The sequence below is a fragment of the Haliaeetus albicilla genome, unplaced genomic scaffold, assembly GCF_947461875.1.
Source record: "Haliaeetus albicilla unplaced genomic scaffold, bHalAlb1.1 scaffold_130, whole genome shotgun sequence".
NCBI lineage: Eukaryota > Metazoa > Chordata > Aves > Accipitriformes > Accipitridae > Haliaeetus > Haliaeetus albicilla.
This window is the reverse complement of record NW_027212552.1, coordinates 41,762-52,555: the sequence shown is the minus strand read 5'-3', so window position 1 is coordinate 52,555 and position 10,794 is coordinate 41,762. Positions and strand designations below refer to the sequence as shown.

At 44.9% G+C, this 10,794-nt stretch overlaps 1 protein-coding gene across 1 annotated transcript; it reads left to right on the top strand.

Moving 5' to 3' along the window:
* On the top strand, nucleotides 1–10,794 carry LOC138684365 (saccharopine dehydrogenase-like oxidoreductase). Its single transcript, XM_069778050.1, has 12 exons — nucleotides 1–228; nucleotides 482–594; nucleotides 1,584–1,664; nucleotides 2,135–2,264; nucleotides 3,821–3,870; nucleotides 5,516–5,646; nucleotides 6,184–6,301; nucleotides 7,464–7,583; nucleotides 7,680–7,736; nucleotides 8,266–8,377; nucleotides 9,220–9,301; nucleotides 10,603–10,794. Exons 1-12 carry the CDS (start codon nucleotides 138–140, stop codon nucleotides 10,706–10,708), a joined length of 1,191 nt encoding a protein of 396 aa, XP_069634151.1. The 5' UTR covers nucleotides 1–137; the 3' UTR covers nucleotides 10,709–10,794.

The following is a 10,794-nucleotide window of genomic DNA, read 5'->3' as shown; positions in this document are numbered from 1 at the left end:
GGGAGGAGTAAATCACAAGCAGCCTCCAGCAACCGGGGTGGTACTTTTGCAGACAGAAGGCACTCCGTCACGGGAGCGAAGCTTTCTGCTTACAGCAGCGCTAGCACCCACCGGACCACAAGCGCAGAAGGCTGCTGATGGCGCGGGAGCATCCAGCAGCTACGAAAGCTGCGCCGCAAAGCCGGGAGAAGCCGCAGGCGGTGCTCGAGCGGGCGGCCGAGAGGCTGGGTACGGGCCGCGGCGGGGGGGGTGGTGTTGGCGCAGCGCCGCCGCCCGGCCCCCGTGCCCCGGCCCCCTCCGCGGGGAGCCGCCGGCGGGCGGCTGTGAAGGGAAGGGCTGAGGCGGCGACGCGGGGCGAGCCCCCCCCCCGCCGTCGGCGTCGGCGTCGGCGTCGGGGCCCGCGCCGGGGAGGTGGCGGCTCGGCCCGGGGCGGGAAGCGAGGCGGCGGGCGGCGGCGGTGACGGCGGTCTCCGGTGCGCAGGGAAGGCGGCGCTCGGGGCGGAGGTCGGCGTGCTGCTGTGCGACGTGGGCGACGCGGCCTCGCTGGCCGCCGTGGCGAGGCAGACCCGGCTGGTGCTCAACTGCGTGGGCCCGGTGAGTGCGGGGACGCGGGCGGTGCTCCCGCGGCGTCCGCCGGGCGCGGCTGCCGGCAGAGCCCGGGCCGGCGTCTGCCCCTCCTCGGCCGGCGCCTGCCCCTCCCTCGGCCGCCGCTCCCCGGCTGCGTGCGGCTGGGCGCCCCGCTGCTCGGGGCGGGGAGAGCTGCGGCGGCGACCGGGAGCCTCTGCGGCTGGGCTGCGGGGTTTCGGGAGCCGTCCGGCTGACAGGGCGCTTTTTGAGAGGGAGCCAGCAGTGCAGCCGTGTCCTGGGGTCGCCTGAAGCTTGCCCAGCACGATTCCTGCTGGTGTAATTCGCGGGCGGTTCTCGCTGAAGGACGGCAGGGTTGGCTGGCGGTTCGGCGGCGGGGGGTTTTTTTTGCTCGTTTTGTGGTTTGGGGGGAGTCTTTCACAGGCAGCGTAAGAAACTGCTTGTAATAGTGGGGAGGAGTTTTGGGTTGGGCCAAAACGGTTTCAGGGGTGCTAGCGCTGAAAAGAAATGGAAATCTGTGGAAAAGAAGCCCATAGAGATGCTCTTCCAAGTTCTTGGCCCCTTTAAAACTTTCAGTGGCGATACTTCCAGCGCCTTTGGAGGGGCTCAAAGTACAAGAGCTGGAAGTTGGGTCACGATGACGTCTTTGAAATTGGGGGTACTTAAGCAGAGAATATGCTGATAACAGGAGCGCAAAAAGCATACCTTGAGATTGGACACATTGAATTGGCCTTGGTGGTCTTACCTTTGGAGAGAAACAGGGTGCGGCAGTCCGTGCAGCAAACGGCATCATCAGTGATGAAGTTTGTTGTGCTGTTCCTTCTCCCGAGCCCCCCAAAACCCACAAGTGCTATTACGTTTCGGCCCCACGTAGCAAAACCAATACCCACCAAGGGCTTACTTCTCTTGTAGGCGGCTCTGTTAGATGAAGCACGCTGGGTGAGCTGTGGTGGGTGGGTTTTATTTTTTGTTACGTGTGGTGGTCTTTCCTTCTACAGTATAGATTCTTTGGAGAGCCTGTGGTAGAAGCTTGTGTTGAAAATGGTGCGAGCTGCATTGACATCTGTGGAGAACCCCAGGTACGTGACCGTAGAAAAATGCTACCTTCTGTCAAAGAGCTGTTAAAGGGGTATTTGTGTAGTATTTTTCTGCGGACGTTGCTGAACGTGAAGACAGCTTTTGCCTCCTGATCTGCTGGTTTAAGATGCATTAATTGTTTTAAAGTGCATTAATGTGTATTAGTTGGACAGCTTTCTTACTTAGAGACAAGAGCCTCTCGGGTTCTCTCTGGAAATCCAAAATGTTTGAGTTCTGCTTCGCGTCTGGGTTGTGGTTCTACATAGGAATTTTGCGCAGGCCACCTTTCTTTGCACTGCTGGGATACTGTCATACCGTAAGACAGGAGTGGCATGTATCTGTCTTAAAGATGCTTGTAAGTGTTTTGAAGTATGTGGGGTGCTGTGATAAGACAGTAAAGCGCTGATGGCTAATATTGGGTGTGGCCGAGTACAGAGTTCTGCTTAAAATGCTTGTTCTGACTGTGTTTTAGTTTCTGGAAGGAATGTACCTGAAATACAACGAAAAAGCTGCGGAAAAGGGAGTGTATGTCATTGGAAGCTGTGGCTTTGACTCTATACCAGCTGATATGGGAGTACTGTACACCAGAGACAAGTTGAAAGGTGACTTACTTAAGTGTGACCTTATGCTGAAAAAGAAATGCAGATCATGCTTTCATCTGGCTTCCCAAAGCAGCAGTGCTTATGTGGAGACTCCTTCAGTCTCTCTTTTTGCCTGCCTTTACCAGCTGATGGGTTTCAACCAAACCTGGTAAATAAAGATTGAAAAGTAAATCATATTCCCATTAGCTTGCAGAAGATTGGTCATTAGGTGAAGGAGGGATTCAAGGTAATGTTGCTCACTGAGAGAACAGAACCTGCAGCTGTCAGCAGCAGGCTGTTGAGCCAGGGTGTGGACATCCCTAGGCAAGGCTCAGCACACTGCCCCTTGTGCAGTGCGGATCTTGTAGGGAAAAGACAGTGGGGACAGGAAGGCTGCGGGAGAGGGATTGGAAATTAGTGGGTAATCCGGTTTCCTAGGTTTTCTTTCTCTACTGGAAGCCCTGAGAAGCCATTGTCTGCGTGTAAGTAGACAGCCAGTGCTGCGCAATGCCTTTTTCTTTAAGAGCAGCTAGACAGTAACTGAAAGAGGATAAGATATATTTGAGAAAAGATGCGAGATGATTCCATTCTGTGCAAATAGTACTTGCTCCTAATCTCAAATGAGGATACTTCGTTCATCAGGTCTGACTTGCAGTTGGAAGGGCTGATAAAAGTATCCGAATGTTTTGCTTTTATGTACCGTTCAAAGAGCTATAAAGTGGGATTGCTTTACGTTGGAGTGTGTCATCAGCTTTCAGTTTAATAAAACTCAATCTGGATCTGATTGAAGGGAGAGGAGAGGCATGGAAATGAGTATCTGGTTGTTCGTGGGGTTATAATTTGATGTCTGATACTTGTTTTGAATAAGGATGTCTTTTATATCTTCCTGTTTGGCCTTTAGGGTATTACCAGCTGTCTATCCAGTTGCTTGCTATATTGAAATTTGCCCCCACAAGTACAGTCTTAACGCTCTCAGAAGGAACTGAGCAAAGCAAAACAAAGCAGAATTTGGAGGAGTTGTTTTGTTTTGCTATTCATCACAACTAAGCATGCTTTGCAAAACACAAGCTATGCTAAAATTAAAGGTTTTAGGATATCTTGTGTGTGTTTTGAGGTTTGGGGGAGGGGGTTGGTGGGGTTTTTTTGTTTGGTTTGGTTTTTTTGTAGTTAAGGTCTAGCAAAATCTGTAAGTCCATCTCAGTTTTCACAGCCTACATCATCCTTAATTTTGAAACTTGGAGGAAAACTGAATATGGCTCTTAATATTCCTTTCCTTTTTTTTTTTTTGTGGATTATTTTTACTATGTCATTAACTAGATAATACAAATGAAAAATGTAGTGAGTAAAGCTAATATTGGTGACCCTTCCTGAAGTACTTTACGCAAGAAGTTTGATACTTGCTAACTAAAACAGCTGTGGAACTTAATCGTAGTTTATTTTACTTTGAGGTAAAGATGTGACTCTGCCTTTTCAACTAACAGTGTCAGTGGCCTGCTGTTTGAGTCTACCAGAGCGTACTCTGGCTTTGTGAACTAATGAACTGTATATGCCAAGTAATGTTTTCTCCTCCCTTAAAGGTACCTTAACTGCTGTTGAAAGTTTCCTGAAGGTGAAATCTGGGCCTGAGGTTAGTTGGTTTACGCCTTCTTGGAAACTGAGAGGTATTTGTGGTGACATCACCGTAGCCCATTAGAATAACTGTTGTTACGTTCATTCAGACCAAGGAACAAGCTGGCAGTTCTTTGGTGATGGCTCCAAGAGCTTTAGGAGCTACCAGAAGTATGCGAGCAAACACGCTTTTGTAAGGTTCATTTGCATAGGCTGTCTACCGAAAGTTTGTTGTGTTAAGCCATTTCAGGAAATAACTTAATTTTGCAGAGATGTCGGAAGGATTCATACATAAGTAAACTGTAACAGATACACAGTGTGTTGCCAGTAATCCTAGTGTTTGGCTGTTTGGTGGGTTGGTTGGTTTGTTTTGTTTGGGGGGTATGTTTCAAGGTACATGTATTAGCATTACATGCATTGAAGTATGTAATAATTGTAATAGGGTGTAATAGATGTAATAATTGTAAGGTCATTGTTTAAATAATGCAACGATGACCCAAACCAAGACAGTGTTGGTGCCCAGCAATTGAACATACTGCTTCTCCTGTCCTGTCCTGAGCACCCATATTGCCAGATGGGGCCCAAGTCATAGCCTGTTCTTATGAGCATTGGGAGGAGTGGGGGAAGTGCGTGGATTGGGAGAGTAATATCTGTCTGTTAGAGGACAGGGAACAGTAGTTAATGAGAGTGTATAAACCTGTATGTTGGGTATAAAGGTGGTTTAAGTATGTAGGATAAGTTGTAAGTGTAGGTAAGCAGGGATTTAGTAATGAGAATTAAATACAACGAGGCAGATATATATATATATATATATATATGTATATAAAAAAATATAAAATCTTCTCTGTATTAACTTAGGTGGGACCTGAGCATGACACAAATGGCATGGCGTAAGGGGTGGAGATTGCGTTGGGTCTGGCTGAGATGGAGTTAATTTTCCCCATAGCAGCCCTCATAGTGCTGTGCTCTGTATTGGTGCTAGAAAGGTGCTGCTAACACACCAGTGTTCTGGCTGCTGCTAAGCAGTGCTCGCACAGCATCAAGGCTGTCTCTCCAGTATTTCCCCCCGCCCTCACCCAGTAGCCTGGGGGTGGGCAAGATTCTGGGAGGGGACGCAGCCAGGATAGCTGACCCAAACTGACGAAAGGCGTATTCCATACCATATGATGTCTGCTCAGTGATAAAAGCTAAGAGAAAGGAGGAGGGGTGGGGGGCATGTGTTAGTACAATGTTTGCCTTCTGGAGCAACTGCTCTGTGTCCGGAAGCCCTGCTTCCCGGGAAGTGGCTGGACATCGCCTGCTGATGGGAAGTAGAGAATAAAGCTTTTGTTTTCCTTTGCTTCTGCATGCGGCCTTTGCTTTTGCTTTATTAAACCGCCTTGATCTTGACCTATGAGGGGTTTTTTTTCCATATTATTTTCTCCTCTCCCTGTCCTACTGAGGAGGGAAGTGGTAGAGCGGCTTGGTGGGCACCTGGCATTCAGCCAAGGTCAATCCACCGCATTTCAATGTACTTTTATGCGTGTAATCGTAATACACCTATGTAATAATGTGTAATATATGTAGTAATGTGTAATATATGTAATAATTCTAAGGTCATTATTAAAATAATACATGAAACCTTCAGATACTGAATTAACTACGGTTTCATGGTATGTTGCCAGGGCTCTTGTGCACATGATGGGACCTGGAAGTCAGCTGTTTATGGCCTTGCGGATCAAGACAACCGGAGGAAGCTTCGAAAAAAGGTAGGATATGCCCCTGTTCCAGTAGTTGGTGCAAAACTTAAAAGCAGGTATGAGAAGCGTAAGATGTGAAACACGCTGTCTTCTAACAGCTCCAGTATTTACTAGAGAGGTTGGTAACGTATTGCTAAATACTAAAAAGATGCATTTAGGACTTCAGCGTAATATGAATGGATGGATACTCATCTAGTAGAATTGAAGATAAGTTCAGTTTTACTGATTTGTTCCTATTTTACTGAAAATAAAGAACATGTCCCAGCATTTACTGGGTCTCAAAGTTAACTTGTTCTAAGAGAGTTTTAGACAAACACAAACTTTTGTGTTTGATTTCAGAAGCGATTGGTAGAAGGAAAAAAGAAATGTGAGGGGAGTATTCTTCTGATTATCAAATTCATCCTCGCTGTAGTGTGTGGAATTTTGACTTGAGCCAGGGATAAATTTGGAATGGTTTGCTTTCAGTGGAAAGAGGTGACGTCATAGAAATGCTTGAGGAAAAAGCCAGTATTGGTAGGGCTGTCATGATCTGTTGCTTTCAGTATGCGTGAACATTTGAACATTTTTTCTGACTTTCTTTTTTCCATTGGCAGAGGACTTGTGTTTTACAATCAGCAATTCAAAGAGTACTCCATTCGATTCATGGGATCTGATGGTTCCGTTGTGAAACGGTCTCAGTGTTACTTGCACACAGAGTTGCAGGAAACACCTGTAAGTTACTGGTTTTGGTATACTATGTCTTTATTAGCATTTTCAGCGCATCTTTCCTTTATGTGATAACTGTTCTTAGTGCAGATCTGCATAGTAGGGCTTCTGTAGTTAGGTAAATAGTAATGAACTGCGATGTGCTTTTGCTTCTGTAAAGAAGGAGGCTTGTGCTGTTGATCTCCTTTGCAAGCTGTTTGACCTGATGTGGTCCAGGTTCTTCTGGGTGCACGGGCTGGTTTCATGCTACTCGATACTCTGCCTGATGAGCTTGCTTATTGCTGCTAGCATAATAGATACGAGAGTCTCTTGCAGGGTTCTTATGCTATCTGATTTCTGGGCCTGTATTTGTAGGGAATGGAAGCCCTGAGTCACAGAAATATTTGAAAGGTAGGCTTCCTTATTTTTGGGAATGATGAATACGTTAAATTCTGTTCCTGTGCAGAGGCTTTTCTTGTTTTAATCAGTGGAGCTTCTAAAAGCATTGTAATTGTAGCCTGTGCAACTGTAGTCAGGTCAGTATAGTGTAGTAAACGTTCTGATAAAGAATTCGTATGCTGCTCATTTGTATCTGGAGACTTCTTTGATGCTTGGGTCTCTGGTGTGCAGAGTAAAGGCAAGGTGAAGTGGTGGTCGTGTTTAGTTTTTGTTTTCCATGGTTTCCTGAGAGGAGACCAGCACCAACAATGTACAGAACAGCTGTGCAGAATCACAGGCATCAGTTAAAGAGATGAAGGTGAGACAGTGCTCTGAAAATATGCTTGGAAACTACTCATGAGAAAGGCTTCCCATTGCTATTCCAAAATTCTAAAGGAAGGCGTCAGTTTGTCTTAAACTAAAGCAGTAAGAGGAGGAAAGGAAGATCTTGGGAAAGAAGCCTGGAACTGGATACCAAAATGCATCTTTCTTTAAAGTTTTCCACTCTTGTTTACCCTGCTCGCTCCCTCGCCATTCTGTAGTTACACTGTCTTCTCATAATGAATTATAAAGTGAAGCATTATTCAAAGAGTTGTTTAGAACCAAGACAATTGTCTAAGGCCCTATTTAAACAGCTATCTATTGTATCAAACAATTGCATCCTCATTTGGGGGTAGATTCATTTTTACAAATGCACTGATGCAAAAATTTTAATGTAAATTCTACCACTGGAAATATGTTTTTGCCTCAGGTGCAGTATGGCGCTTATGTGAACATAGGTGGTCTTGGCTCTGTTATCAAGCTGATGTTTGCCGGCATTTTATTTCTTCTTCTTGTGAAGTTTAGCTTTGGGAGAAAACTTCTGGCAAAAGTAAGTGTTCAGAACACAAAAGAATTAAGTGTTCGGATATTTTTTTTCCCTCTAGTTTACTGTTGTTTGTTTGTTTTTTCCCCTGTTCTTATACAGTACCCGGAATTTTTCTCTGCTGGATTCTTCACAAAGAAAGGACCAACCCAGAAACAGGTAGCTGACTGTTTTCCATCGCAATTACTGAATAGATTTGTTGTGATAATGGTGGAATAGTAATCTAGAGTCAGCTGCTTAGTCCCAGAGAAATAATTTCTAAATGCACATTGTGTGTGCCTGTTCAGTTAGCTTTGAATATTTAAATCATCATGCCTTCTGCTATTAGACATCAAAGTATGTGCAACTCATACCAGGAGAAAATGGGTCATGTTGCTGGGTCTGATGTATTTACATGGATGGCTCGCAGCACTCAAATCTGTCAACGGGGAGACTGAGTAGTACAAACCCAGGACTGAAAGCCCTGAGAGAATAAATGGACTTCGGGACAATAACAGTTCCAACAAAGGGGAAGTGATTACAAATTTAGATGAGATTGTACCTTTTAAGCAATAACTCACAATAACTCCTCTCATATTTAGATAGATCATAGTATTTGGCATAATAGATACCTGTATTTACTACTTGTGCTTGCCTGATAATAAGCGAGTTACTGTTTTGGCGGCCACATTTGTCTTGTCCACTACGGATGGATGGAACCTCTTTTACAATGACTTTTTTTGGCGAGGGTTACAGTGAGGGGCAAGACCCCCAGTATGGCAAACCGAATGTAAAGATCTGCACTGAAGTGAAAGGACCAGGTATGTATGTCAGTAGCAGCTTACTGCTTTTGCCTTACATTGCCTACTCGAAAAGAAGTTTATGGTTCCACTGCTACTCACCCTTGAGGAGCACTTGCAGCATGGACAAAGTCAGCAGCCTTTACAGAGTATTACCTTGGAGAGTAGCATTCACTGTGACCTGTTTTTTGAAATAGCCCCTTCATTTGCCGCCTTGTCATTCGCTTTCCTTCTGACTTTCCCCGTTCCAATTTTCATTTTTGCAGAGTAGAGCAGTTAAAGGGAGAGTGCTTTAACGTTAGTTTTCAGTTGTTGCAGCCTGGACTTACTACTTGTTTATTTCCAGTCCCCTGTGAGTGAACTTAAGCAGATCTGGCATAGTTATCATTTCTAGCTATAACATACCTGTGTTCAGGTCATTCCTTTGAGGGGAGGTGACACCTGAAGTCAAGTTTGGAGACAGCAAGAATGTATATACAGAAAGGAGTTAATGAAGCATAGCTTCTTTAAATAACTGCTGAATGCAGCAGTCTCACAACAAAAGTCTGAATTTAAGCACAGAATGGGGAAAGCTCTTGCTGTAATGGAGAGCCCTCTCTCACCCGTGAGGTGATCGCTCATGGTTGTTGTGTGGTTATAGGTCTGTAGTTGAAGCAGGATTTGTCCAGATTAGATCTTAGGGACTTCACCAGCTACTTGGGATGATTACAAGGTAAAAAAGCTGTTCTTAAATGGGGAAGGCTGTTTCGTTGCCAAAGAGATTATTCTTCAGCACGCTGTGGGTAAGAGCGAGATTACATTCTACATTTCAACACGCTGTACATCGTTCGTTTGGTTTTTTTGTTTGTTTGTTTTTTTGTCAGAGCCTGGCTATGTTGCTACACCAATTGCAATGGTTCAAGCAGCTGTATCTCTTCTGGAGGATGCAGCTTGTCTGCCTAAACGGTAAGTACTTTCCCATGCAGAACAGCTTGATCTCCCCTAAAGCTACTATATGTGTATGTTTCTCTTGGAAACTGCAGATCTCATAACCCTGTGGATTTTTGTCTTGCCTCACCCAAATGGCTGTGCAAGGGAGATAACTTCACACACTTTGCTTTTGCTTTATTAAACCACCTTGATCTTGACCTGTGAGGGGTTTTTTTCCATATTATTTTCTCCTCTCCCTGTCCTACTGAGGAGGGAAGTGGTAGAGCGGCTTGGTGGGCACCTGGCATTCAGCCAAGGTCAATCCACCGCATTTCAATGTACTTTTATGCGTGTAATCGTAATACACCTATGTAGTAATGTGTAATATATATATATATATGTAATAATTCTAAGGTCATTATTAAAATAATACATGAAACCTTCAGATACCGATTCACAGCCATTTACTCTTGTCCTGGTTTCAGCTGGGATGGAGTTAACTGTCTTCCTAGTAGCTGGTACAGTGCTATGTTTTGAGTTCAGTATGCGAAGAATGTTGATAACACTGATGTTTTCAGTTGTTGCTCAGTAGTGTTTAGACTAGAGTCAAGGATTTTTCAGCTTCTCATGCCCAGCCAGGGCACCTGACCCAAACTGGCCAACAGTGTATTCCATACCGTGGGACGTCCCATCTAGTTTAGGAACTGGGAAGTGGGGGGGCAGGGATTCGCCGCTCGGGGACTGGCTGGGTGTCGGTTGGCGGGTGGTGAGCAATTGCCCTGCGCATCACTTGTACATTTCAATCCTTTTATTACTACTGTTGTCATTTGATTAGTGTTATCATTATCATTATTAGTTTCTTCTTTTCTGTTCTATTAAATCGTTCTTATCTCAACCCAGGAGTTTTACTTCTTTTCCTGATTGTCTCCCCCCATCCCACTGGATGGGGGGGGAGTGAGTGAGCGGCTGCGTGGTGCTTAGTTGCTGGCTGGGGTTAAACCACGACAACTCTTCATCTGCCTTTCAATTTGAAAGGATGTAGTCATACGTCTTTAGAAATGCTTTTGCTGCATCTGTTGCATCAATGTCTGGATTTTCAGTTAATGGAATGGTTTCTATTGAGTTTGCTGGCTGCAGAAACGAACCTATGAATATAACCAGCTTGCTAAATTCTGCACACGCTCTCCTGTGGGAGAGAGTGGCTTTTTCTTTCTCAGGCAGTGAAATACATCTTTGACTTAAAAAAAAAAAAAAAAAGAAAAAGAAAAGAAAAAAAAAAAAGGTCTCATTCACTCACTGTACCACTAATGTTTTTCTCTTTTGATTTTCATTAACAGGGGTGGTGTATATTCTCCAGGAGCTGCTTTCTCCAAAACAAAACTGATCGATCGCCTCAACAAACGTGGTGTTGAGTTCTCTGTTATTAGCAAGCCTGAACTCTGAAGTCAAGACATAACTGTATGAACTAACCCCTTTCCTGGGTCTAACTCCAATAAAACTCATTTGGCTGTAAAAGCCTAATCATAAAA